The following is a 26,709-nucleotide window of genomic DNA, read 5'->3' on the forward strand; positions in this document are numbered from 1 at the left end:
GTGGCTGTTGAAGACACAGGAGCAGGGCCAGGAAGAACCATGGCAACTCTAAGAACATAGGAAGTGCCCGGTGAGAGACTGAGGTTGAACATTCTAGTTCCAACAGTGACCTACCAGATCCCTACCTCCTGGCAATCAGAGGTATACTGCTTTGAACATGGAGGTTTAATGTTCCAGATTATAACGGCAATAGCCATGGATAGTCCTAACTCTATATGAACAAGAAGCAAGAATATTTTTTTCCCCGTATGTTAGGGGAGCGGCTGCTGCTGCGGGGCGGAGCAAAATCTAATGCCTTGATGTAGCTAGCTAAAAGAATCTCTTACGCCTGCTTCTGATCTGACCGGCTTCCGTAGATGGTCCAAGGGCGCCCTCTACTGTCTTTCTGGGCAATAACAATGTTTTGTTTCTGTCCCTTCCGGTCAGCTGCAATCCTGTTTTGGCGCCGTAGCTCCAGTCCACATTTCAGGGTTGTAAAGTTTGCCTGTGGTTTGCTGCGCTGGCTTCGGAAGCGGAACACAGCGGGTCCGGCAGGTGCGGGGAAAGGATCGGAGATCAGTTTCCAGCATCAGAAGTCTGTGTACTAAAATAGTTGGGGGAGGGCAACGGCAGTAGGCCTAAGAAAGGCATGGGAAGTGGGGTAGGCAATGAGTATTGTGTACATTACAGGGTGCACAAATCTCCTTCAGCACAGTAGGCCCTGGGACTTTGCAAGCGGTGGGAGGGTTGGCTACATGTTTGTAGCGGACATAAGACCAGAATGGAAAAACGAGATTACAAAAATCGTAGGTAGCCGTGTCGATCTATTAAGGGGGAAAGCCAAAAACCACAGCCTGGTAATAGCTTTGTTAGAGGCAACCCAATGACCCAAAGTCAGCACGCTTTCGAGTTCTTCAGAATTCTTCATCAGGCTGGAAGCTGGATGTTTAAACAGTACCCCTCCCCCTTGCTTTGCGAACATCCAACCTGTTTAACACCCCACTCCACGCCGGTTCTGGGGAATTCTTGCTCTCAAAACTTGATTAGAGAGCGAGAGTGTGTGTGCGTGCTGTTGTGTGTGTTTGATTTGCATTCGCATTTGCAAAGGTAGGGGGTCGAAGGAAAGAATGACAAAAGTGGGTAAACTGGAAGGTATATGTGAGAGCTGCAGTGGGAGACCCGGACCCCCACGCCCTTTCAGGCCTGGACACTGCAGAACACAGGAGGATGAAGGGACATAGAGAAACGTGGGCTGATCATTGTAAAGAACAATGGAGTGGAGACCCTCCCCCCTCAGGTACTGTATTTCCCTGAATTGAAGACAACCCCCTTTAAAAGTATGTTTAATATAGGTTATACTATTTACCCAAAAGGAAGACCCTGAATTTAAGATGATCCCCCAATTTCTAACACTGAAGAACTTGTGGGGGGTGGGGGGGGGATCTAGTTTTGGATTCAGGTAAATACAGTACTGCCTGGCAGATGTGAATGGAAGAAGGGGTTGTGTGTAGTGCTGGCTGTCCACTCCATATGCCCCTTCTTCCATTCACATATGCCTAACTCTATCTGAAGGAGAGTCCATCAGGGGAGATGATTTTAGACTGTGAGCTGTTTGGGGACAGGGAACCATCTCATTTAATGATTTTTTTCTGTTTTAAACCGTTTTGAGAACAGTGGCATATAAATATTTGTAGTAGTTCATAGTAGTAGTAGACTCCCCCATAAGCAACCACTGGATGAGAGGGGAGAGTTGACTCCACGCTCTGGACACTGCAAAGGGGAGACGGCAGGGTGGCTTTAAATATTGCAAAAGTTGTGTGGGCATTATAAAAGGTCACTGACAGCCGGGGAATGTATATAGTGCCATCAGTGTGAAGAAAGGGTGTGGGTCCCTGCCCTGCAGAGTTTAAATGGGGGCAGAGGAAGAAGAGGGAGACAGAGGCAGGAGAAGAATCTATCTATATAATTAATTCCCGTAGACGTGCCACTTGGGATGCGTGGGGATGTGTGCCGGAACTCTCGCGAGAGTAGCAGCACCACTTGCTAGAGTTCCAGGCTTTGGGCTGGTGGTGGAGCCCGGGCACAGAGGAGATGTGAGGAGGAGACTGGTCGGCGGGCAAAGCCACGCCGGCCTGGAGAGGCAGCCAGTCAGTGGGTGAAACTGCACCAGCATGAAGAAGCGGCCAGTGGGCGGGCAAAGCCACACTGGCCTGAGGAGGTGGCCGGCGGGATGTGGTGGTGGAGAACTAGGGGTGCAGATGCTCTGTGCCCGGTCAGCTAGTATGCATTGATTTGCTCTGCATATGTTGGCTTAGGTGCAATAGGGCATGGGGATGTGATGATTGTGCCAAAGGACAGAAAAAGTGAGGAGGATTTTGAAGGGTGTAAGATGATGCAGTTTGGGGGGTGTTCCAATTATAAGGGGCAGGGGCAGCAAGGGAGAAAGGGCAGAGTCCTGAGGGAGCAGGATATAAGACAGAAGCAGGTCACGAGAATTTCAAGTGACCTGCTATCCCCATTTATCTTCGAAAGATGTGCGTATTTTGTGCCAGTAAACTAGCTTTGGATGAAATCACGTTGAATAGGGCACCATCACCCACCCACGTTAAAAATGCAAAAGAGGTTCTCCTCCAAGAAGGTGTGATGGCAACGATCTTCAGCGGTCATCTTGTGGCTTGCTTATAGGTAGAATGGCTGTCTCCTGCCCTCTTGTACCCTGCTCTTGCGATTGTTTTGTTTCGCTTCCCCCGGCCTCTGCCACCAGAGAGGTAATCTTTGGCAAGAATTCCGACCGGCCAAGGGATGAAGTCCAGGAGGTAGTCTATTTCCCAGCTGGATGTCATGCCAAAGGGACAAAGGTCCAGGTGAGCTGGGAACGGAGGTTGGCGGGGGGGGGGAGGGCAATGAAATGAAATGCAGCAGAATGTGGAGAATCCGGAAATCTCTACTGCGTTAATCCACTGTAGTCAGAGGCCACCATCACACTCGTGTGTCACACCAGTCTCCTCCTCTCATGAAATCCTTCCCACGTTGGGGTGGGGGGAGTTACATCTACTGGCCACACCCTCTAATACCACTGCACCTACTGGCTGTAGCCCAGTGAACAGCTTTTGTGAGAAAGGGGTGGTATCTGCATACACCATGGGAGCTCCTGTAGTGTATGCAAATACCACCCCCTCCAGCCTTGGTTTGGCTCAGGCAGGCTGCAGGTCTGATTGCAGGGCAGGGAGATGAAGGCCAAATAGGTCAGAGGGAGAGGATGTTGTCAGGACAGGTGGGAGTTGAGGGCTGGATCAGGCAGATGAGGATGAGAAGGGCCAAAGACATAGCATGAGTGGCCAAAGACTAGTTTATACAGCAGACATGCTCAACTTAGGCTCCCCCCCAACTGTTTTTGGACTACTACTCCCATAATCCCCAGCCACAGTGGCCAATAACCGGGGATTATGGGAGTTCTAGGCCAACATCTTCCAGAGCAGCCCTGTTACACAGGAATGAAGCCTGAAGCCTCTGTTACATGGGGCCAGCCAGGCTCCTATTGGCTCCTCAGGTCACCTGGGTTGAAGAGCTGCAATACTGATTCTGGCCATTTTATGGGTGGCAGTGGGGAAATGACTTGATTAGCAAGCCAGAGGTTGCCGGTTCGAATCCCCACTGGTACCTGTATTGGGCAGCAGGGATATAGGAAGATGCTGAAAGGCATCATCTCAGACTGTGTGGGAGGAGGCAATGGTAAACCCTTCCTTTATTCTTCCAGAGTCTACCACAGGGCTCTGTGATTGCCAGGGGTCGACACCGACCCATGGCTTTACTTTTACTGCACTGTGGTAGAGAGCAGACTGATGATTTCCTTTTGACTGGGTTTTGTGGTGGTAGTGGTGGTAGTAGTAAGGGTGTTTGAGCCCTGTTGCCAGAATCCCCAGTTTGAAATTCTGGTGCCTTACAGCTGACTTTTCATGAACGACTGCCATAGGGTGTGACTGCCATTAGGTGTGTGGCCACCAAGTGTATTCCTGCTCTCCACCCCACAATAAACTGAATGTTAGCAGGATTTTATGAGAAGAAATAATATTTTCTGTATGTTATCAGAAATATATGACACTTAGGAACATAGGAAGCTGCCATATGAGCCAGACCATTGGTCTATCTAGCTCAGTATTGTCTTCACAGACTGGCAGTGGCTTCTCCAAGGTTGCAGGCAGGAGTCTCTCTCAGTCCTATCTTGAAGATGCCAGGGAGGGAACTTGGAACCTTCTGCTCTTCCCAGAGCGGCTCCATCCCCGAAGGGGAATATCTTACAGTGCTCACACATCAAGTCTCCCATTCATATGCAACCAGGGTGGACCCTGCTTAGCTAAGGGGACAAGTCATGCTTGCTACCACAGGACCAGCTCTCCTCTTATACAGAGTCAGATTGTTGTTCCATTAGTTCTGTATTGTCTACACTGATTGGTAGCAACTCTCCGAGGTTTCAGTCAGGAGTCTTTCCCGGCCCTACCTGGAGAAAGATAGGAGTCTTTCCCAGCGGATTGAACCTGGGACCGTCTACATGTAAAGCAAATGCTGTACTGCTGGTAGAGCATGGCCCCATCCCCAGAAGGGAAAGGCAACACACAATCTGTCATATTGTCTTAGCGCAACATCTTTTTGGATGAGGCCCCCGTTTCCCTGGGGTGCAGATGACGCCCTCTCCCTTTGTTTTACGCCTGTAAAATGGTGGTGCCTATTCTAGCAGGGGAGTCGTGCAGCTTGGGAAGTTTCACTCTTCTTGAAAAGAAGAAGAACTAGAACACATTTCGCCTTTGTTATACCAACACTAATGTGTTGGTGCTGATGCAGTGTTTGCTACAGACCTTTCCTTTCTTCTCAGTGCACGTACATTGAAATAGACCAGGCAGAGAGGACTCACGCGGTCATTCTGAGCCGACCCGCCTGGCTATGGGGGGCTGAGATGGGGGCCAATGAACATGGCGTCTGCATCGGCAACGAAGGGGTGTGGACCAAGGAGCCAGTTGGAGAGGACGAAGCCTTGCTGGGGATGGATCTGGTCAGGTAAGAGGCAACCCAACGCATGGCACAGGTTGATGCATCCGCACACAGCTTGTGACATGTACCCTGCCCCTGTATAGTGGATCCAGTAGTCTACACAGAGGCTGTGGTGCTGTGCCCGGCTTTGTACAGATCATTGTCAAACAGACACTATTGAGCCTCAGTGCTTTTATTTGTAAAACAGGAGTAAAAGTGATCTGCAGCAATTTTGTGAGGATTGACCTAAAGACTTTGAGCAGGTGCATTGTGCTATTTATTAATAATGGTAAATGATGGTGATTGACAACTTTAATCAGCAAACTTAAATGGTAATAATACTTGGCATTCGTATGGTAGTTTTTCGGAAAGTTTGTATGGCAGTCCCCCCCCCCCCCCCCGTATGGGTATGCATGCAGAGGGTCTCAGGTTCATTCCCTGGCATCTCCATGTAGGGCTGTGAGGCTCCTCCCTGAAACCTTGGAAATACGAATACGATATTAGGGATGTGCACAAATCATTTCAGTGCGGCGGGGAGCGGTCCCTTTAAGCACAAGTAAAGCTGGTACTTACCTGCTCCTCCTCTGCCCCATCACATTTCCTGGTGCGGCGCTGCGGCATTCAGAAGTCCATGTGCCACTGTGTCCATGTGCATCCCGCTGCTGCGCGCAGGCTGCTTTGCACAGCACCACAGCTGCATGCGGACTTGTGAATGGTACAGCGCCACACCAGGAAATGTGTTGGGGTGGCAAAGGAGCTGGCGAGGAGCTCTGCTTGTGCTTAAAGGTACCGCGCCCCACCCTGCCAAAACAATTCGGCGGGCCGTGTCAAATGGATTTGTGCACATCCATAATTTATTTACCACTTTTCAACAAAAGTTTCCAAAGTAACTTGTATGTTAAATGGCTCCCTGTCCCCAAAGGGCTCACAATCGTGTGTGTGTGTGTATGTATGTATATATCTATCTATCAGCTTCCTATGTAACCTGTATATTCAAGGGATAGACTATAGCTCAGTGGTAGAGCATCTGCTATACATGCAGAAGGTTCCAGGTTCAGTACTGGCATCTCCAGGTAGGGCTGGGTGAGACTCCTGCCTGGAACCTTGGAGAGCTGTGATCAGTGGAGACAAGGCTGAGCTAGATGGACCAATGGTCTGACTCAGTGTAAGGCAGCTTTCTATGTTCCTATGCTCACAGCAGTTAATATATGCTGCTACGTTACAGCAGCAACATTATTGGGCAGTAGGTAATACCACTTCACTAATCACTTCACTAATCTAGAGGTTGTGGAGGGGGCAGTCCTTGGGCTGAGACATAATGGCCTGGTGGTGGTGGTGGTGGGGTGTCACCCAGTAAGGGCTAAACTATATTACTCTGATTTTATTTTTTTCTAAATAAGAGCTGCACAGGGAGAGGGAATCTGGATTGAGACTGTGGTGTGCTGGAAGGGGGAGGTTAACTCTTTACCACCCCCTTTGCTGCAGTCTTGTTGAAGATGCCACTCACCCCTACCCCTCTGTAGCTGCGATTTGCAAGGGTCAAGAAATATGGGTTCTGTTCAACAACCAGACAAAATGTTTACTCATCAGATGGTTCCTCAAGCTATGTTGGTGCATGTTTGCTGTCAGGCTCGCGTGTGTTTTCTTCAGGTTTTGGCTCTTTCAACTAAATGAACAATTTATATTTAAAAGCTACTATGAGGGTTGCATAAAGGCTGAGGGAGGGATAACCAACAGAAGTTGAATCCAAATAAGATGGAGGTATTGACTATGGGGAGTCAGGACCCAAGAGATGCTTTAGATCTGCCTGTTCTGGATGGAGGTCACACTCCCCTGAAAGATCTGGAATGTGTAGCTTGGGAGTGCCCCTGGACCCAAAGCTCTCCCTGGTTTCTCAGGTTGAGGCAGTGGCCAGGAGCACTTTTTATCAGCTTCGGCTGATACATCAGCTATGTCCATTTCTGGAGGTAAATGACCTTCAAACTGGTGCATGTGCTGGTAACCTTCAGCTTGACTGGTAACCTTCAGGCTTAACTAATGTAATGCACTCTATGTGGGCTGCCTTTGTACGTAATCCGGGAATTACAATTGGTACAGAATGAGGCATCCAAACCAGTTTCTAAGGGACAACATAACACCGATCTTAAAGAACTGGGACAAACATAACACCGGGACAACATAAAGGGACAACATAACACCGACCTTAAATACACTTAGATACATTTCCAAGCGAAATACAAAGTGCTGGCTATTACCTATAAAGCTCTCAATGGCTTGGGTCCAGGGTACTTAAGACAGAGCCTTCTCTGTTATGAACCCTGTCGCCTATTAAGATCATCTGGAGAGGTCGATTATGGTTGCCACTGGCTTGTTTGATAACGACTTGGGACCAGGCCTTCTCTGTGGCTGCCCCAGGGCTTTGGAATATGCTCCCTGTCAAAATAAGAGCATCTCCATAGGAACATTAGAAGCTGCCTTATACCAAGTCAGACCATTGGTCCATCTAGTTCAGTACTGTCTACCCAGACTGGCAGCAGCTTCTCCAAGGAGAATCTGTGCAGGCAGGAGTCTCTCTCAACCCTATCTTGGAGATGCCAGGGAGGGAACTTGGAACCCTCCCTACTTGGAACCATGCTTGGCGGCCTCCAAAATGGCCACCACCAGTACACAGAGGCCCAGAACAGTTGAAACTGGGCCATTTCGAGATGAGGGGAGGCCAGGGGGTGGCATCTGGAAAATTGCCCCAAGCACCATGGAAAATTCCCCCAAGCACCACCTGGAGGCAGTGAATCCATTTTTTTTTAAGGATTCGACTGTTCTGGGCCTCTGTGTACTGGTGGTGGCCATTTTGGAGGCCGCCAAGCATGCGCAATGGTTTTTAGGGTTTTCCTAAAAACAATCAGTCATGGTCTTGTAGTAGCAAGCATGAATTGTCCCCTTTGCTAAGCAGGGCCCACCCTGGTTTGCATTTGAATGAGAGACATATGAGCACTGTAAGATATTCCCCTCAGGGCATGAGACCGCTCTGGGAAGAACACCTGCATGCTTGCATGCAGAAGGTTCCAAGTTCCCTCCCTGGCATCTCCAAGATAGGGTTGAGAGAGACTCCTGCCTGCAACCTTGGAGAAGCTGCTGCCAGTCTGGGTAGACAGTACTGAACTAGATGGACCAATGGTCTGACTTGGTATAAGGCAGCTTCTAATGTTCCTATGGAGATGCTCTTATTTTGACAGGGAGCATATTCCAAAGCCCTGGGGCAGCCACAGAGAAGGCCATGTCCCAAGTTGTTATCAAACAAGCCAGTGGCAACCATAATCGACCTCTCCAGATGATCTTAATAGGCGACAGAGTTCATAACAGAGAAGGCTCTGTCTTAAGTAAAAAAAATTAAATTTTTTTTTTTTTTAACTTTAGAACCTCCAAACCACCCTCAGCTGGCCGGGCAGGGGAGAATTTGTCTCAACCTCAAGCTGAACCAGGGCCGGTCCAGCTCGAGGGCAAGCCCTTGAGCTGGACCAATTTGGTGTTGAAGCAGCTCAAGGTCGAGCCTGTTCACACATCTCTAGTAAAGGATTGGCTTTCCTTTCCACAGTGATCAGTAGCTTGGGCAGCAATCCTAAGCATACATCCTCCCACTGAACGTGGTCAGACTTGCTTCTAAATAAACATGCTTAGGATTGTGCTGTACTTGTAAATAATCTTGCCCATCCAAAAGGTACTTTTGGCAAGGTAGGCCAAGGAAATATAATACGGCTTTTATATTACAAATTCAACATATTAATGAAGCAGTTGATAGCCAGCTGTACAGTGTGAATAGCAGCTAAACGTTGTGTTTCAGGCTAGGTTTGGAGCGGGGCAGCAGCGCCCACGAAGCACTTGGGGTCATAGCAGCGCTTCTAGAACGCTACAGCCAAGGGGGGAACTGCAAGGAGCAGCTAACCCCTTTCATTTACCATAACACCTTCCTTCTGGCTGATCGCACCGAAGCCTGGGTCTTGGAAACAGCCGGTCAGTTTTGGGCTGCTCAGAGGATCCTAGGTGAGTGTTCATAAAAACGCAGAAGGAAACTCGGAGCTCACTGATGCACTGAAAGCTGTTCATGGAGCTTGGGGTTTTCCCCAGCCTACAACTTGCAGTTGAACAATGCCAACTGAAAGCATCAAAACAATTGGCTTGAATGCAGTAGTCCAGTCATAAAAATCTTCCTAACATGGAAGGTCTTGATCAGCCTTCTAAATATAGGGAGGGAGGAAGCCAGCTGAACAAGGCTGAAATCCTGACTCACAAAGCACTTGTAGGAGGATGTTGCACAAGTGCAAAGGTGTTTTGTGGGCTCCTTGCCCTGACTCTGGAGCTTGCATTCCAGACTACTGTCGCACGGCCACTTCCTTGCGCAGACTGCAGTATACCTCATTTGTTTTCAAGGGAACGTTTGTACACAAGTGCTCTAGCACCAGAGGGCAGTCCTGAAAATCCCTATTTTTTAGTGCAGCAACGTGATCTTTGTGTGCAAGCCCAACTTGGTTATGCAAGCGCTTTGTTCGTCAGGATTTCAGCCAGTTTTCCAGGGAGCAGGTGGAAGATGGCCATCCGACTCGTTTATTTTTATATCTTACTTTTGAATTTTACCGTTATAAAGAAGTATTCACAATGATGTTCTACATGAAATTATAACGGCAGGTAGGGATATGCACAGACTGGTTCAGCGGTCTGTTCACACACGGCCAAACCGGTTCAAAAGACCAGCGTTCGAGCCTGTTCGAAGGGGCGGGGGTAGTTTTAGGTGTGGGGAGAGTGTCCTTATCTCCCCCGCTGCATTTCCCCCTCCGGTGCTGCTTCCAAAACTGCTATTGCGGAGCGGCTGTATACCCTCTTGCCACCCCGGTCAGTGTAATACCAGAAGTGGCCAGCGTGAGTGCGCTCGTCACATACACGTGCTGGCCACTTCCAGAATTACACTGACCGGGGTGGCAAGAGGGTATACAGCCTCCCCGCGACAGTGGTTTTGGAAGCAGCACTGGAGGGAGAAACACAGCAGGGGAGATAAGGACACCCTCCGTGTCTTAAAGCTACCCCTGCCCCCACCTCCCTGGAGTGCAGGGAACCGGTTCCGTGCACATCCCTAGCGGCAAGGCATATAATTGGTTAATTAGCAAATACAACATGACAAAATTCAAAACTAGCAAAAGATAAGCCACAGCAGACAGTGGAGTCGTGCGGAATGGTGAAGAAGGGGAAAACCTGACACCAGGCCAAAGGCATGACGAAAGAACAGAGATAGAGAGTCACTGGGGAGGCAGTTCCTTAGGGGAACTGGGGAGGTAGCTTCACTGGGGAGGCAGTGCCACAGTTTGAATGCAGCTACAGAGGAGGAGGAGGTTGACTCCTGCAACATCTCTGAAGACGGAGGCACCTGCTTCTCCTGCAAAACCTAAAGTATACAAGGGAATATATGGGAAGAAGCACTCCTTCAGAGATCCAAGGTTTAGGCTTTCAAGTTTCAAGCCAATGCTTGGAACTCAACCCCGATGCTCACTGTTAACTAGTTTTTGTTTGAGAACTGGAATTGGATGGGCTCGTTCACTGGTGCACTCCAGCCAGCTAGCTATGATTTCTAGACCTCTTTCAGATGAAGCCCTACATAGGTCACAATGCAGTATTCTAGTCTAGAAGTTACCAGAATATGCATTGTGGTGGCTAGGGCTGCATTTCCCAGGAGCAAATGCAACTGATGTACAGTGGTGTGAGCTGCCTAGAGCATTTTGAGAGAATGATGGGATGTAAATCGCGTGGATAAATACAATCCAAAGCTGGAAACTGATTCAGGGTAAAAATCAAGGGGCTGGTTCGAATGATACTTCATTTGCTGGCCCAGCTCTCCAGAATCAGGATGTCCTGCACTCATCCATCCCCCCACTCCCAGCATGCAAGGGAATTGCATGGAAGAAATGGTTTGTTTTGTACTGCTCATCTACGTGTGGCCCAAATTGTAATTTTAACTAGAGTTTGGCTTGTGTGTAGAGGAGTAGTCTAGATGAACTCCTGCCCCCCATGTGATTTGGGAGAGGTGTCCCTGCATGCTGAGAGTTGGGGGAAGGACATGCATGCACACATCCTTATTGTGTGTGGGCATCTAGTGGTTGAAGTATCATCATCTGAACCAGCCCAAGCGGGTTGAGAGACAGCTTACAAACATGGGCCCTAGTTATGGACTGTCAGGATGGAGACCAAGTTATCCAATTAGCAGAGCTGTCTTCTCTTCTCAACTTCCCACTGGTTCCTCCTACACAGAGGGTGCCCGGAACATCTCCAACCAGCTGAGCATTGGCACAGATATTTCTGCAGAACACATTGGCCTGAGGCAACATGCCCAAAAGCAGGGATGGTGGAGCGGCGAAGGGGAGTTCAGCTTCAAGGAGGTGTTTTCACTCATCCATCAGCCTGTCCGCATGGAGGCAGCCAAAGCTCGATATTGTGCTGGCCAGCAACTATTGCACCAATATTCAGGTAAGTCAGTAAATCTTTATTTCGATCTCTGATCAACATAAAATATACACGTACTGTAATTTTGGGTAGAAACACCGCAGTAAGGAAAAAAGGCTGAAAAATTGCAGAAAGCCAGAAGAAATGCCACATTGGCGTAAACACTGGTTAGAGGCGTTTAAAGCCAGTTAAAGCATCATGCTTTATTTTTTTGCTTGTGTGGAGTACTTAAATTTTGTTACCGTACAGTCAAGTTTAAAATTTTACTACAGGTAAGCACTGCAATCTAAATCACTGGTAACCCATATCCTCATCAGTCTTAACACAATGAAGAGAAATGAATGCAATGAAAGGAAATTAAGACATAAATACTGAACAGGTTTTTTTTAAAATTTTAACTCATCACATTGCAGACGTAATTTCCCATTACACTTCATAGGAAACATCTTATTTTTAAGCACATCGCATTATAAACTTCAGATTGCACTTCAAAGAAAACATTGTTTGCTTTTTTGTTTGCACATCACATTCCAAAAATTATAAATTTTAAATTGCACTTCAGAGGAAACCTTCAAAGTCCAAATTATCGCTCCCCGAAATAAAAAGGTTTTAACAGGGTCTTGTCTAATTTTTCAGGATAGTTTGCATCCTCGTCGTTTTCATCCTCTTGTGAAATGTCAGTTGCATCGCTTTCAGCATTTTCAGATTGTATATAATTCCAGCTTTTGTGAAATCGGAAATCACTGAAGAAGTGATTAGCAGAAGTGATTAACAGTTTTAACAGTTTCCCATGCTTCCGAAACCCATTTTGTGACCTTGCCGTAGGTTGCTTTGTGCATTTCCCCACTCTTTGTGAATATATGCAGGCCTTTCCTCATCCAGTTTTCCCAGCACTTCCGCATTTCACATTTAAATGCCTTGTTCATGGATAAGTCTAAGGGCTGCAAGAGTTTGGTCAAACCACCAGGAATCACAGCTAGCGTAGTTGATACCCTTTTGCATTTATTTTTAACTGAATCCAGTAAGTGTGCATGCATCGAGTCCATTATTAAAATGCCATGTGGTTGGAAAAAAGCTCCTTTTCTTTTCCGCCAAATTTCATTAAGCCATTCAAACATTATGTCTTAGCACAGCTTTCTCATTAGCACAAATAACAACATCTGAAGAAAAATCGCCTTTCGGGATAGATTTCTGTTCCATCCGTGGAATTTCATCCATATTTATTATTTGTGATTGCACAAATTTCCCCCGCTTAATAGTGTTTGCCACAAACTTTTAAAATGTTGGTCCCCCCCGCCCCCCACTAGTCCTTCAGCAGCTGCTGTCCCATTGTTGTTTTAGTGCGCACAGATAAATTCTTTCACCTCATAAATCTATAGCACCACTACCTTTAAAGTCAGTTATTCCCATTGCTTGTGCCATTAATTTTGCTTGTAGACGGATTTTCACAGTAGAGACTGGCAGTCCTTTTCCTCTCTGCTCTTTAATCTACTCCTTGAGGTTATTCTACAAACCAGGCCAGGCTGCAGCACCACTTCTTGCATGTTTTGATTTCAGCATACTTGCCAGGTCGTCTTTTTTTTCATTCCCACCTACGAATGCAGCGTCCATCCACTTCAAATTCACGGGCTGCAGCTCTGTTTCTGATCTGTTCTGCTCTAAGCACAACTGTCAGCTTGAAACTAGCAGTGTAGCTCATATGCCATTTTGGGTTCCATTTCCCCCCACGGAAACACCGCCAGAAATCCCGCCCAGAATTTCCTCGTAAATGCCGCATCAGCGGAAGCACTTTCCCCTGAATTCTTACGTAAACGCTGCAGGCAGTGAAAAAAACGTACCCACCACAGCATTTCTACCCTAAATTATGGGGTATCTTAATTAGAGCTTTCAAAGAATATAGGGATAATCCAGCTTTAATGCCTCCCCAAAGCTTATTACTGCAGAAAAAACAGTATAAATTGCTGAATAATAGGAGGACGAGCACAGTGAAAGCGGCCTGGCAACAATTGATCATTGCAGCTAAGGCACAATATTCAGCTAGGTTTTGGCGCCTTGTTGCGGAGAGACCTGCAAATGGCCCATCCTGTTTGGATTGCCATATTTCAGCTGTAGTCTGGGAAGCCCATTTTTGTGACTTATAATCACAAAGCCCCTGGGAGTGATCTTATTCCACCTGAGTTAATCAAAAACATAATTTAGGGTGGTGGGCCCCTATTTTAGCCTCTCTTACCTTTTTTGATCAGATGACCTGTATTCCTGAAGAATGGGTGTTGGCCATAATAATCCCCCTCTTTACAAAGGGCATAAGAGATTATCCAGTCAATTATCGCCCTCTAAGCTTATTAAACATCATTAGTATGATTTATGCCCACCAATTATATGAGAAATAGCTCGACTGGTTTAAGAGTGAAGAGATTCTAGAGGAGGAGCAAGCCGGATTTAGGTCCGGTCGTTCACCCTTAGAATGGTCTGTCATTTGACAGAAAAATAAAAAATTCTCATCTCTTACATGCTGCTTTTGTGGATTTTAAATTTGCTTTTGATCTAATTTTGCGGGAGAGGCTATGGAGAAAACTTAAAGCCTCCTCAACTGATCAGACATTGTAAATAAGAAGAAGCAATGTCTGATCAGTTGAGGAGGCTTTAAGTTTTCTCCATAGCCTCTTCCGCAAAATTGTATGAGAACATCCTCTTGTGAGTTAGATACAATGCACATGGACAGCTTTCAGATATTCTTACCCAGAAAGGTGCAAGGAAGGGTTGCATTTTAGCCCCACTTTTGTTCAATTTATAGAAATCTCTTGGTAGAGAGGCTAAGTAATTTAGTACACCACCCTCCAAAATGTGCATCTAAGCACATATCTGTGCTCCTTTATGTGGATTATTCTGTGATTTTATCCCTGTCCCCCACTGGGTTAAGAAGAGCACTGCGGGCTCTTGAAGGCTACTGCAGGGAAGATTCCTTGCAGGTTAATTAGCAAAAAAACTAAAATAATGTTTGCAAAATCCCGCAAGAAGTTGAACTAGAGTATTGATAGATTTTTAATTAAGCAGATTGACCATTTTAAATGTGTAGGGGTCTTTTTCCAAATGAAAGGCAGTTTAAATGTGCATAGTTTGTAATGCAAAATGCCCAAAGAAATATTTCAGCAATCTTGTCTTTTTTTCCCCAAACTAGAGGTGGACAGTTTATCTTTATTTTTTATTGTCGTTAAATTTATATACCGCCTTTCATTAAAAACAATCCCAAGGCCGCTATCAAACTATACAAAGCTAAAGTGTTAGTCCATCTCCTATATGGTGCCCCTATCACCTTATATTCCAGTAAGCAGCCTAAGAAACAACCCAACCAAGTTTTGGGAAGCCTGTGTCAAATGCCTTGCTGTGTGCCTAATGTGATTTTACATTTAGAGGTACAATTTACATTGTACCAAGTATGGAAACCTTGGTCTGGCTAGCAGTATATAATTTATGGTTAAAGCTTATTTTTCTCCCTAAGGGTTTGACACCTTTGATACTGAAGGATGGCTTTCAGTCATGATGGAAATTACTAATAGCAATGAAATTCCATCTGCTTAGATTCTCTCCTGAGCTATTGATAGCATGGGGCCATGAACGTGCCATGTTGGCTCTCAAACAAAGGCTCCTAGATACTGCATGCCAAAACTATCTAAATTATGTCACAAATAAATTTTACCTTGGGAACCAAAAATATAACTCCAATCCAGCTAGGTACCTTTGCACATTAACAGTGTCTAAATATAGAAGAATGTTCTTGTTGGCACATTTTAATGTTCTCCCATCAGCGGTTCTGGAGGGTTGGTTTAAGCGGATTCCTTATGAGGAACTGGTATGCCCATGTAGAGATGGAGCAGTTGAGTCTGTAACCCATGTTTTGTTTTACTGTAATCGAGATTCTCATATTTCTCTTACAGCTTCTTTACTAAGAAACTATCCTGGCCATTCAGATGAGTTTTTTGTTTTTCTTTTCTCTTGTGTTGTGGCCAATAGAATTAAACAGACTCTAATACCTAATCCAACTGTTATACTTTAGGATGAATTGTTATTAATGTTTAAAGTTTTTTATCTGTCTACTTTGTATTGCTGGTCAGAGACTGAAAAATAAAACTGAATTGAACATACAGATAATTAATTAAATATCAAATTAATTGAATCTATTAAACAGAATGAGTTGTATAAACAGCAGCACAGAACTTAGCAGTTTTAAATGTAATTTTAGGATTCTGATCTGAAAGCAAATAAGCAACATAACATTTCTTAGAACTGCCCAGTAAGGCCTGTAATATAGTGACAATGGAAGAACAGCGGATTTCTTGATTAAAAACACAATGTAAAAGAATATGCTCCACTGTACCCAACACAGAAATGTTCGTCCTGCATATGGAATTCTCTGATATCTATCTTATAATATTGCTGATGGCAGAGCATCACACAAACCTGAGTTAGTGCAGGCATTTGGGGCAGACCTAAGACATTTTGGTGCCTGAAGTCGAAAACCTAAATGGCAAGCCCTTTTTGCTCATTTCAAATGAATGAATGAATCATTGTCGCTTAGTGGGACAGCCAGCTTGCCATATCCTCTGGTATTAATGCTGCACTCCTCTTTTGTGGCTGCAGGACGCATCACTGCTGAGACCTTCATTACCATCTTGGGTGACAAGGCCAGTGGAATCTGTGTGGATTCTGAGGGTTTCCGCACTACGGGAAGTATGGTGTCCATCCTCCCGCAGGATCCTCACCTGCCTTGCATCCACTTCTTCACAGCCACACCAGACCCTTCTAGGTGAGCCAACCATGGCTGTTTAATTTAAAAGGGAAAACACATACGTGAAGTTTCCTTCTGCTAGGTGTTGCCATCCTTAGCCTTTATTTCCTGGTCCAGAAGTAGCTTTCCAGTGTTGGGCAGCTCTCGAAAGATGCTGAAAGCTAGAGTGTTGTGTGCTCTTTGTGGGGTTGCCCTTGATGGAAACCAACTGGGGTAGATGGTGGTGTCCTACCTCCTATTGAAGTAGGGCCACCTGTGAGCATATTGTAACCCTATGCTAGTTCTTGCACTAGCTAATGATTGCCTTCCGGCTATGATTCAGTGCAGTTGTTCTACAACTATAAAACCCTAAACCACCTGCTTATCTTAGAGGCTGCCTTTTGCCTTAATGTTCCAAACTGAAAACCCAAGAGCACTCCCTTGAATTATTATTGGGCAGACCAGAGTTCAAATGGCCATTCTGCCATTAAGCTTTCTAGATGCCCTTGGAACAATTTCCGGACTGGACTATTGTAACACACTATGTGAGCTGCCCTTGAAGACTATGTGGATGTTTCCACTCATACAGAGTGCAGCTGCACAGCTTCTGTCCAGTGTGCATATACCCTGTTCCACACCAGTTATATTGTTACTAGTTTGCATTGTGTTCAAGTAAAGGTCTTATTTTTAACCCTTAAGGGCCTTTACATCTTGGGACTGGGAAGAGCAGAAGTTTTCAAGTTCCCTCCCTGGCTTCTCCAAGATAGAGCTGAGAGAGATTCCTGTCTGTAACCTTGGAGAAGCTGCTGCCAGTCTGTGAAGAAAATACTGAGCTAGATAGACCAATGGTCTGACTCAGTATATGGCAGTTCCATTTTTCCCTATGAGAGCTTCTACTACACCACTTGAGATCTGATCAGTTGGCATTACTTGTTGCTCCGTTCTTCTTGCAAGCAAGAGTGGAAGCAGCTAGGACTGGATCCCCTATGGCTACAGCAGTGTACCCTGAATTATGAAACCTACATTTTTGGTTGATTCTGCTCTGTTTCTGTGGCTGTGTTTTATAGTGTGTTATATTGATTATTATGCTTACTGCATTCAGCTTTAGAAAAGTGGCTATAAATAACGATTAGATGTTTTGAAGACTTTGCGCAAAATAAAATCATACTTCTCGATGACCTGCAGATAACACATTTTGCATACACAATCCTGCCACTTAAATTAGCTGAATGAATTGCTTTTTACACCAGGATATGCTGAGTGAGAGGTTTAAAATTGGGGGCGGGTAGCAGAAATGCTTATAGTCAGCATTTCTGCTAAAAAAATGATCTTGAACTTTCTTATAACTGTAATCTGTGCAAAATGACTTTGTCTGACATCAGGCACCTCTATAAATAAATAAAAAGACGTACTGTTTTAACCAGGTGATTGGTGGTTGTTAACTGGTTCTGCTTTAATTATATTCTAATTCAGGTATTTAATTGTTTTTGTGTAATCTAATTGTTTTTGGTTGTAAACCACCTAGAGATTCTTGATTAGATTTTTTTACACAAATGCTAACCTACTTGATAGGGTTGTTGTGAGGATAACATGAGATTACCCCATGAGCTTCTCCATGAGCTTCTTGCTAGAAAAGCAGGATGTTGTTGCTGCTGTGGTTTAGGATATGTATCTAGTGCTTGCAACAAAAGAAGTTCTCAAAGCAGTTAATATTGCAAAAGGAATAAGAAGATGGTTCTCTATCCCAAAGGGGTTCATTTGAAAAGAAACACAAAAGCAACACCAGAAACAGCTTCTGATAGGGAGATGAAGTTGAGTTGAATACGGCCGGCTGCTCCCCCTCTGCTAAATATAAGAGAGCCACCACTCTCCAAAGTGCCTCTTTGCCCTGTTAACAGGGGATATAGATGTGATAGATAACTTTCACAAACCATAAATGGTAGAATTCATATATCTAGAATAACATAAGCAATTAGAAATCACCTAAGAAACCAAAACAAAAGTAAATATGCAGAGATAATGACTTCCAGGAGTTACCTACCACACAACTATGGAACTGCTTTTCCTTTGAAGGCTTGACAGAGTTCTTAACAGCTGGGGTTAAGCATTTCTGTGGCATTTTAATTAGTATTCATATATGGCATTTTGTATTTTATATGGTTTCGGATCATGGTCTCATGTTTTTCTTTTCCTCCTCACTGCTTCCTTAATGTGCTTCAGGGACTGGGTGGGTTGAAAATCCGCAAGAGCACCTGAATTTGAATGATGTACCTGACAAGAATCACTTTCTGCTGCTTGGCAGGTCGATCTTCAAACCCTTCATTTTTGTCCCCAACGTGACTTCCTTCCAGCAAGTGAGATCACCAGACTTTGGTGACAAAGACCCCATTAAGGAGACTCCTCGGTTTCAGAGCCAGGTTGACCGGCGGCATGAGCTCTACAAGCAGCACCAGCTAGTCCTGGAAACAATGGATCATAACAAGGTGACCCACTATGCTTGTGTGCAACTTGCCTTAGCCTTCAGCTGCCCCAGTTCAGTGTTGTGGCTGATGCCACCATGAGAATTATAATTATTGGAGTGGCTGAAAGTCTTGTGATTCATAGTCTTCCACTCGCAGAACTACAGTTTCTCAAGGCAGGAGCCAGAACTATTTGCAAGTTTTGTAATATAGAAGTTGCTTTTATCTCTTGACTACCATGGCAGCATTATTTTCAGGCCTTGGCAAATTTTCTGTGGATCTAGGAGCCAGCTGCAAAATTTGAGAGTTAGACAACAGACACTTGACAAAGTTACCAGATTAGTGATGGACACACTGGAAGAGAAGGGTAAACAGGCTTCTCTTTATCCCCTTTATAAGTGACAGAGAACAGACGCAGGGCTTTCTGAGACAAATCAAGATATTATTAAATAACTCTACCTCTGAATATCATTGTGAACCACCCAGAGACTTGCGTATGGGGTGGTATAAAAATGTATTAAATAAATACATAATCTAGGTGCTGTGATTAAATTTCCAGATTCCCTGGCACCTAGGATTTGTCAAGCCCTGTCTTATTCAATATTTCTTAAATGCAGAATTCTGAGCAATCCTGCACTTACCCTGACCACTTCCTAAACGTGACCCTTTGGGTCCCTTTATAACATATTTTGCAGCACAGGAGTCACTAGGGCATTTGATCATGAGAAGCAGTTTTGGCAGTGCTGCAGTGTATTTGTACACTGGCAGATCTCCTCTATGACATGGAAGGAGAAGAAATCTGCATTACAGCTCCTTCCTCCACTGGTGTTGCTTCACTTCCCTGGAAGGGACCCAGTGGCATGAGGAGGAGAAATGACTTGTGGATTGCTCCTGTGTGAGCCCCGGCTTCAGGGGTTTGCAGTTGCTGTAGGAAGGAGCCATGCTGTGTGACAGCCACTCTTGCACCATCCAGGAAACTTGTGCTCCCATTACAAAGGTCTGGTTGTGCACAAAGCAGGCAGGCAGGCATCCTTTATGCTGACTGCAAAATAGAGGTGGGAGGAGATTCCATCATTTGGTATCTTTTGGAAACAGAGAGAAGGGAAAGAGAGAGCACATGGGGAGCTTAGGGGTAGAGAACAGGATACAAGAGTAAAATGAGCCCTGCAGTCTTGTGATTCAGCGGTGCTTGGCGTGCTATCCACCAGATCTCTTGTTTCTGAGTTCACAGTACCCCATATTTATTGTTTCTTTTTAGTGTGGCCTTGAGACTTAGAAACCTTTGTTTTCTATATTATTATATTTTCCTTTTAAAGAAACATGATGAACAGGGGTTCTGGACCCAAGCTCAAATAAAAGACAAGCTTGCACCCCAGTGGATTTAAGTGGAAGGCAGGAGCAGCATGAGATTTTTTTGTGGGTCCACATTAGTATCCTGTTTCTCTCTTTTTCTTCTCTCTTCAGGGGGAGTGCAAGAGACTCCAGGAGACTATGCAGGAATGCCAGCTGCTGATCCTGGAAGCGATGAAGAACTTGTTGGAAGGTTCTTTTACTCTGAAACCCCAGGAGATGGCAGACCTCTTCTATGACAGTGTGGCTACAGAACTCAAGTTATATAAATGATGGAGCCCTGTTGCTTTTCCTCACCCAGGACTAAAAGGCTGAGGTTACTAATACTGATACTATTGAGAGTTCCATGTATGAATGGAGCTGTCCATAAGAATCTTCCCTTTACGTTTCTTATGCGAAGATGAGAATACTTTGAGCTTGCTTGCTTGTTAAGCTCAAAATCTGTTGGCATGCAGAGCCTCAGGAATTCATTGTCCCTGGATGCTTTAGGGCCATTTGCATAGGTAGTGGCTTTGAAAACTTCATGAGGGCTGGGTCTATTTGGTTATTAGCTGTGGTAGCTAAGAATGGAACCTCTCTGTCCAGGGGCTACAGACAAACAAGAAAGAGCTATCTCCATTGTGTGCTACTTGGGGATTCCCTGGTGTCTTTAGCTTGCCACTGTCGGATACAGAGTACTGAACCAGATGGACCTTGGGTCAGACCTGGCCTGGAATTCTTATGAGCAAGCTGTGTGTGATAGGGTGGAGGGAGCGGGCATTAGACACTCCTCAGTGAGCAGAATCGAGAAGTCTCAATACATTTTAGTTTGTCATTCTGTGTTAACATCTTGGCTGACCTTTTGTTGTGCTGGATCCTCTTATCTCCATGGAGGCAACTTGCTGAAACAGCTGTCAGTGCTACATTGTCTGCAGGGTCACCTGGCTTGGGAACTCCTGGGCCCAGCAGAGTTGGCAGCTGCTGTTCACTGTGTCAAGGGAAGGGCAGGCACAAAGCTCAAGGGAGCCTCAGGCTAGGAGAGAGCTCCCTGCAAGCCAAAGATAGGACCACTACACTAGGGATGTGCAAACTGGCTCAAGGTCGAGCTGATTCGCCATAGAACTGGGCCTGTTCAATGGCTTGCCCTTGAGCCAAACAGGGCTGGGTTCGTTTCGGCTTGGCTTGACTTCAAGCTGAACACCCCAGGCCTGCTCTGGGGGTTCGAGAAGTTTAAAAAACCCACAAAACTTACCGTCTGGTCCAGTGGCCTCCAGCGGGTACGGCCATGGTGGGGGTCCTCCAACAATTCCCTGCTGGCCTCCCCCCAGCTTTTTAGGCCATTTACAGGCCTTTCTGGCCCTCTGCCTGTTCGTAGTGGCCATTTTGAAGGCTGCTGTGCATGCGCACTGGACATTTGCATGCCTGGGTCCTGGATCATTGGAGGACACCCCCCAACAGCAGCACCCCCTGGAGGCTAATTAAAAAAAAAAAAAAAACCTCCTAGAACCACACCCTGCTTTGAGCTGAGCCCAAACCGAATAAGCTTCGAGCCAAACTGGGGCCTGGCTTGACATGCACAGAACCGAACCAGGCCTGGTTCAAGTCTGGTTCTGTTCAACCCAAACCGGGCTTTCTGGTTCTGTGTACAACCCTACACTACACTAGCCAAACAGATAGAACTGTTCCATACAGGCTTCCATACAGACTTTACTCCCAAATAGCCTTCTGCTATCTGCTGCGACCACTATCAGTACTGTAGCCAACCCTTTCTTAGTCATATGATGGATATAACTGGGTGTATTTGGAGCAAAATCATCATGGCAATATTACAAACCTGCCCTGTTTGTCTGCTTCTACAGGGAGTAATGAGAGAACTTCTTTCAGACCTGCTTAACTATTTTACCTCCCAAGCTCTGGAAGTAGGTTTAGAACTATTTAATGAAGAATTCTTGTGACAGTACAATTTTCAGGGTCCTTTTAGGGAAACTCTTACTGTTAAACCAGTTTTCGTCCAGTGCAGATCTTTAGTGCAGATCTTTAACTTATATTCCAGTGGGCTGAGTAAATCTGTATTCAACTTCCCCCTCCCCTCCCCACCCTTTTTCTCAGAGGAAGTGCTGCTTAGACACTGCAGCAGAGGTCATTTGGATTTCTGTTTCTGATTGGCAAACTTCCCTCCCCACACAAGGTTTCATTGTATGTTTTGGTTTTTATTAAAGTTAGACAATAAGCTGCCTGCCCCTTTGATTCAAAAAAAGTGTGTATTTGTCGAAATAAAACAGTTATAGACCTTTAATAACAGTGAAATGGTCATTTCTTTACTACCTTGCTTCCCGTTTTTGATGCACTGGATACCTCCCCTTTCAAAGTTTTCAACTTGGTCCGGCTTCCACCTTCAGCTTTCCCTTTTGGAGCACTGGATCCCACATGAAATGTTGCATTTGTTGTTTTTAAAAGCGGCTTAGAAGCAGCATGCTGCTCGGTTTGGAGAGTGGTGTCCTCCGGGGCTGGGCTTGTTGGTTCTGACAGATGCAGCATTGTGGCGGGGCTGCCTTGGCTTGTTTGAAGAAGTCGCTCTTGCAGTTGTTGCCGTTCCTTCAGCTCCTCCAGACGGGCCTCATGCTCACTCATCGCCTGCCCCCTCCTCCGGGCTGAGCGGCTGGTAAGCTCATTGTGGAGGTCAATAAAGAAATCTTCCCAAAAAGATAATAAGAAAAGGCATGATTGCCATATTCTGGCATCTGTGGGACTGTAACTCCGAACCAGAAGTGGAGACCTCAACCTTCCCACCACTGCAATAGGGTTAGAAAATAGCAACGCGTCCCACCACTCCATGTTCTTGCTGGCCATTCTCAGCGTTTGTTTGGTGCCTAGCCTCTTGATGGCCTGGGCACCTCATAAATTTTGCCTGGTTAGGTCTGCTTCAAACTTGGCCTGTTTGCTGACTACATAGAGTAAGTAAGGCTGTATTTTCTTGAGATAACTTCCCTTTGGCTCCAATATTTAGCAAATGGCTTTTCTGATTCCCCATTGACCACAATGGGACCTCCAGGTAAGCACACACAGGATTATTGTATACTGTTAGTTGCCCTTTTTCTATGTTTGACAGTGCCTGATAAACTCTTGCAAGAGGAAACTGACCAGGACTTCAAGCAGTAGAGCTTTAATGCACTGCCTAGCTCTTAGCCCCTACCTGCAGTGGGCAAAATTAAAAACATACATCATACAAGTCCTGTATACAAGTTGCAGAATTTGGCAGGGGGGGGGAGAGCAAAACAGAATACACAATTCTGCCAAAATGATATAAACTTGTTTCATTAATAGAGAGCCAGAGTATACAAGAATACATAGTGTGCAAAATGCATACAGAGTTCTGCGTCGGCAGGGACTGTCAGTGTGTGTACAGACTGTGCCTTGTATGACTGTCAGAATCACACAGAGTTTTGAATTTTATATGAACAGATGCAGGTGCCTTATGCTGAGTCAGAACATTGGTCAAGCCAATTCAGTACTGCCTAGACCAAGTGGAAATGGCTCTTCAGGTTTTCAGACAGAAGTCTTTCCCAGCCCTAACGAGATGCCAGGGGTTGAACCTGGGGCCTTCTGCATGCCAGGCAGGCTCTACCACTGAGCTGTGGCCCCTTCTGCTAACTTGGAGCAGGGTGCACATCACTGCAGCCACTGATCTCAGTGGCTGCAGTTTATTCCCAAATCAGAGAGGCTGAAAGATACAGCAAGCTTTGAAGAAAGTCACGGAGTTCCTGATCTCCGTGCCCCACGGAGATCAGCCCCAGATCTCAGCCAGGAATCCTTGACTTGCTTCAAAGCTTGCTGTATCTTCCAGCCTCTCTGATTTGGGAATAAGAGTGGCATACCTAATGGGGTTAGTGCTGAAGATAAATCACACAAGGCATTAAGAGTCATAGAAATGATGGCAATGATACTTGGTTGCTGAACCTGGAATACTTTGTTCCCCCATCTTCCTAACACTTCTTAACAAATGGAGAGCAAACTTTGGTCCTGCAGCTAAATTTTTTGGATTACCTTTTTCTGTGCTCAGTAGGCTAGAGAGCTCAGGAAAGTCCTCCTCGTCACTGTCTTCTGAATCTTCCTCCTCTTCCCTTTTTGGGAAAGGAGCCTTCTGCCTGGGGACATCCTGGGCATCCAGTTCGATGAGATGGGGCAGGGCTGCCAATACACTCTCCCTTGGAAAGGCAAGGAGAACGCAAGGGATTCGTTTGGGGGTGAAACACACTGCCTCCAAAGCATGAGACAGGCCTCCCCAGTGCGGTGTTGCTAGAAATGCTGAAAATTTAAAGCAAGCACTTCCTGGCTCATCTAATTCTTTTGTGACTCAGTGCAGAGTAGGAGGCAGGGAGAAGATGTAAAACTGGAGAAGAAGCCCCCGGTTTTATCTAGAGAGACTTAATTTCTTTTTTTGAAAAATGCTAGAAGCTATTTTCTTTGACATGGAAAGCTCTGCCTATTCATTCCACACTCTCTGCATCCAGCCAGAACACACCCTGTAATTTCACCTGTTTCATCATGCTGTATGCACAGACCTTTATTTCTGTGGGATGCCAAATGGAGGACAACAGGCAGACCCCAGAGATGGGCCAGGTGTGCCAAGACAGTGGGCAAGTGATAAACTCTATTTCCCCTCCATGTGTAGACCACACAGGTACAAAAAGAAAAAAGGGTAAGTTCCAATATGATACCAAGTGATATGAAAGATGGATTGTGGAGATATAATCTCTATGCCCCATGTGTTTTGGTGATGAAACTTCATCAAGGACATAAAAAGAATTCCTTCAGTGGCAGAGAGCCACATAAAATGGGATGGTCCTGGTAAGTCTGTCACTTGCTTTTGAGGCCTCTGATGAAGGTTTATTGCTAAGATGCATGGGGAATAGAAAGAGGTCTCCACAATAAGTCCCACATATTGTCTGACACCCTCTTGGAGTCTGTTGCTGCTTGGTGCTGTCCTTTCCCCTTTGCTTCTACAAGCCAAATGTGCATGGGTTCTGTGGGGGTGGGGATTTCTTCCTGGCTTTACCTGTAGCCGATATGACTCCTGCATTTGTTTCCTGTGAGGTCAAGGATGACAAGGCTCTGGGGCAGCTCATCTGTGCAGACCAAAAGACAGAAAAAAGAGGGGAGTTGGTGAGAGTGGAAAGAAATACAAATAGCTCCAGTTTCAGAGCTCCAGAGTTCAGAGTTGGCTGACTACAGTTTGGCACTTGGAAGTGAAAAAGGAGAGACCACCACCCATTTAATACGGGGCACTTGCCTTAGTACCAGATTTTGTATTATCTGTGATACCATGATTGATTGCAGCAGACAAGTTCAGGAACAAATAGACATAGAATTTATTTTTTAAAAGCTACTCTCTAGCGTGGAGAAAGTACATAGAAACTTTCTACTTTCTACGTCTGGAGAAACAGCAGAAGGCAGATGTGGCATTTTACAGGATTTCTAGTGTTCGGGGGAGTGGGACAATGCTATGCATGACTCTTGCCCCTAGACAGACAAATGAAGCAAAACAAGGAAAAGTACACAACTTTGCTTAGTTTGCCTAAGTTATGATGGTTGTAGAATTGGGGTTATGTCAGTGCAGGGTTTCCTTGTGGTGGGGAGCACAGCATCTGCTAGTCACACCGATAAAAAGCTCTTTAGTCTTAATACTTCAGAGTGAAGGGCGGGACGGGTGGTTTTCCATAGCAGAACTACAGGCAATGCTTTGACTGTCCATTCACTCCTGACAGCATGTTAAAAACCATGGAGAGCATAAGTAGGTGCTACAATGCAGCTGTAGTATAGGCATACCTGTGTCCAGAGTCTCAATGCAGTTGTGTGAGAGGTCCAGAAACTTCAGCTTCTGGAGAGCCAGGAGGTTCTCCACTTTGTGGATGCGGTTCCCAGCTAGCGATAGGAATCTGTGATTATATGGGGAGGTGAGAAGAGGAACCTGTGAGATTTAGGAGGTCCCTGCTTTGGGAGAGGAGAATCCATTGTATATAAGCAATGAAGCACTGAGGTCTAGTAAGCGAAAGGTTTGGTGGATGATGTCACAAAGGTTGTGATCTACCTCTCACCAGGCAAGTGGGAAATTATGGTCCAGTTTTGACAGCCAGGCAGTGGTTCATCTGCTGGGTTAGTCCCTTTCCTCTTTTTCTTTCTCCTCCTCTATTCCCTGCATAGAGCCAGCGTGGTATAGTGGTTAGAGTGCTGGACTAGGACCGGGGAGACCCGAGTTCAAATCCCCATTCAGCCATGAAACTAGCTGGGTGACTCTGGGCCAGTCATTTCTCTCTCAGCCTAACCTACTTCACAGGGTTGTTGTGAAAGAGAAACTCAAGTATGTAGTACACCGCTCTGGGCTCCTTGAAGGAAGAGCGGGATATAAATGTAAAAATAATAATAATAATAATAATAATAATAATAATAGTCAACCAGAAGTTTCCAAATCTCACTATTCAAGCTATCAATATATCTGCCTCTGACTCACTGAGGTGATAAAAACATCCCCTCCACACTGAAAACCAGCATGTCAGGGAGAAGCACTCTAGCTTAGTTTTCTTCCTGAAATGCTAGTTTTCGATGTAGAGGGAATGTTTGGAAGAACATTCAGTAACATCTGCCACCACCTACAGTCTGAAGTGGTATAGC

The 26,709-nt window shown here is 45.6% G+C and overlaps 2 protein-coding genes across 5 annotated transcripts in view; one reads left to right on the forward strand and one right to left on the reverse strand.

The window, feature by feature from the left end:
• On the forward strand, nucleotides 1–22,339 carry SCRN2 (secernin 2). 4 transcript variants are annotated; one of them, XM_053261554.1, is made up of 8 exons: nucleotides 1–141; nucleotides 2,665–2,843; nucleotides 4,850–5,031; nucleotides 8,843–9,042; nucleotides 11,296–11,511; nucleotides 16,126–16,291; nucleotides 18,555–18,735; nucleotides 20,176–22,339. In XM_053261554.1, exons 2-8 carry the CDS (start codon nucleotides 2,670–2,672, stop codon nucleotides 20,332–20,334), a joined length of 1,278 nt encoding a protein of 425 aa, XP_053117529.1. In that variant the 5' UTR covers nucleotides 1–141; nucleotides 2,665–2,669; the 3' UTR covers nucleotides 20,335–22,339. The 4 variants fall into 4 exon arrangements, with proteins under 4 accessions (XP_053117529.1, XP_053117525.1, XP_053117527.1 ...); XM_053261550.1 differs by lacking the exon at nucleotides 1–141 and adding an exon at nucleotides 383–534; XM_053261552.1 differs by lacking the exon at nucleotides 1–141 and adding an exon at nucleotides 408–574.
• The window catches only part of LRRC46 (leucine rich repeat containing 46), a 12,044-nt gene continuing 7,649 nt past the window's right edge, over nucleotides 22,315–26,709 (reverse strand). The window contains exons 5-8 of the mRNA XM_053261555.1: nucleotides 25,867–25,976; nucleotides 25,097–25,166; nucleotides 24,085–24,245; nucleotides 22,315–22,733 (exon numbers count right to left, since the gene is read on the reverse strand). Of these exons, the coding sequence (XP_053117530.1) occupies nucleotides 22,351–22,733; nucleotides 24,085–24,245; nucleotides 25,097–25,166; nucleotides 25,867–25,976 (724 nt within the window). The 3' untranslated portion in view covers nucleotides 22,315–22,350. The remainder of the gene's footprint in view (nucleotides 22,734–24,084; nucleotides 24,246–25,096; nucleotides 25,167–25,866; nucleotides 25,977–26,709) is intronic.

The sequence above is a fragment of the Hemicordylus capensis genome, chromosome 6, assembly GCF_027244095.1.
Source record: "Hemicordylus capensis ecotype Gifberg chromosome 6, rHemCap1.1.pri, whole genome shotgun sequence".
In the NCBI taxonomy this organism is placed as follows: Eukaryota; Metazoa; Chordata; class Lepidosauria; order Squamata; family Cordylidae; genus Hemicordylus; species Hemicordylus capensis.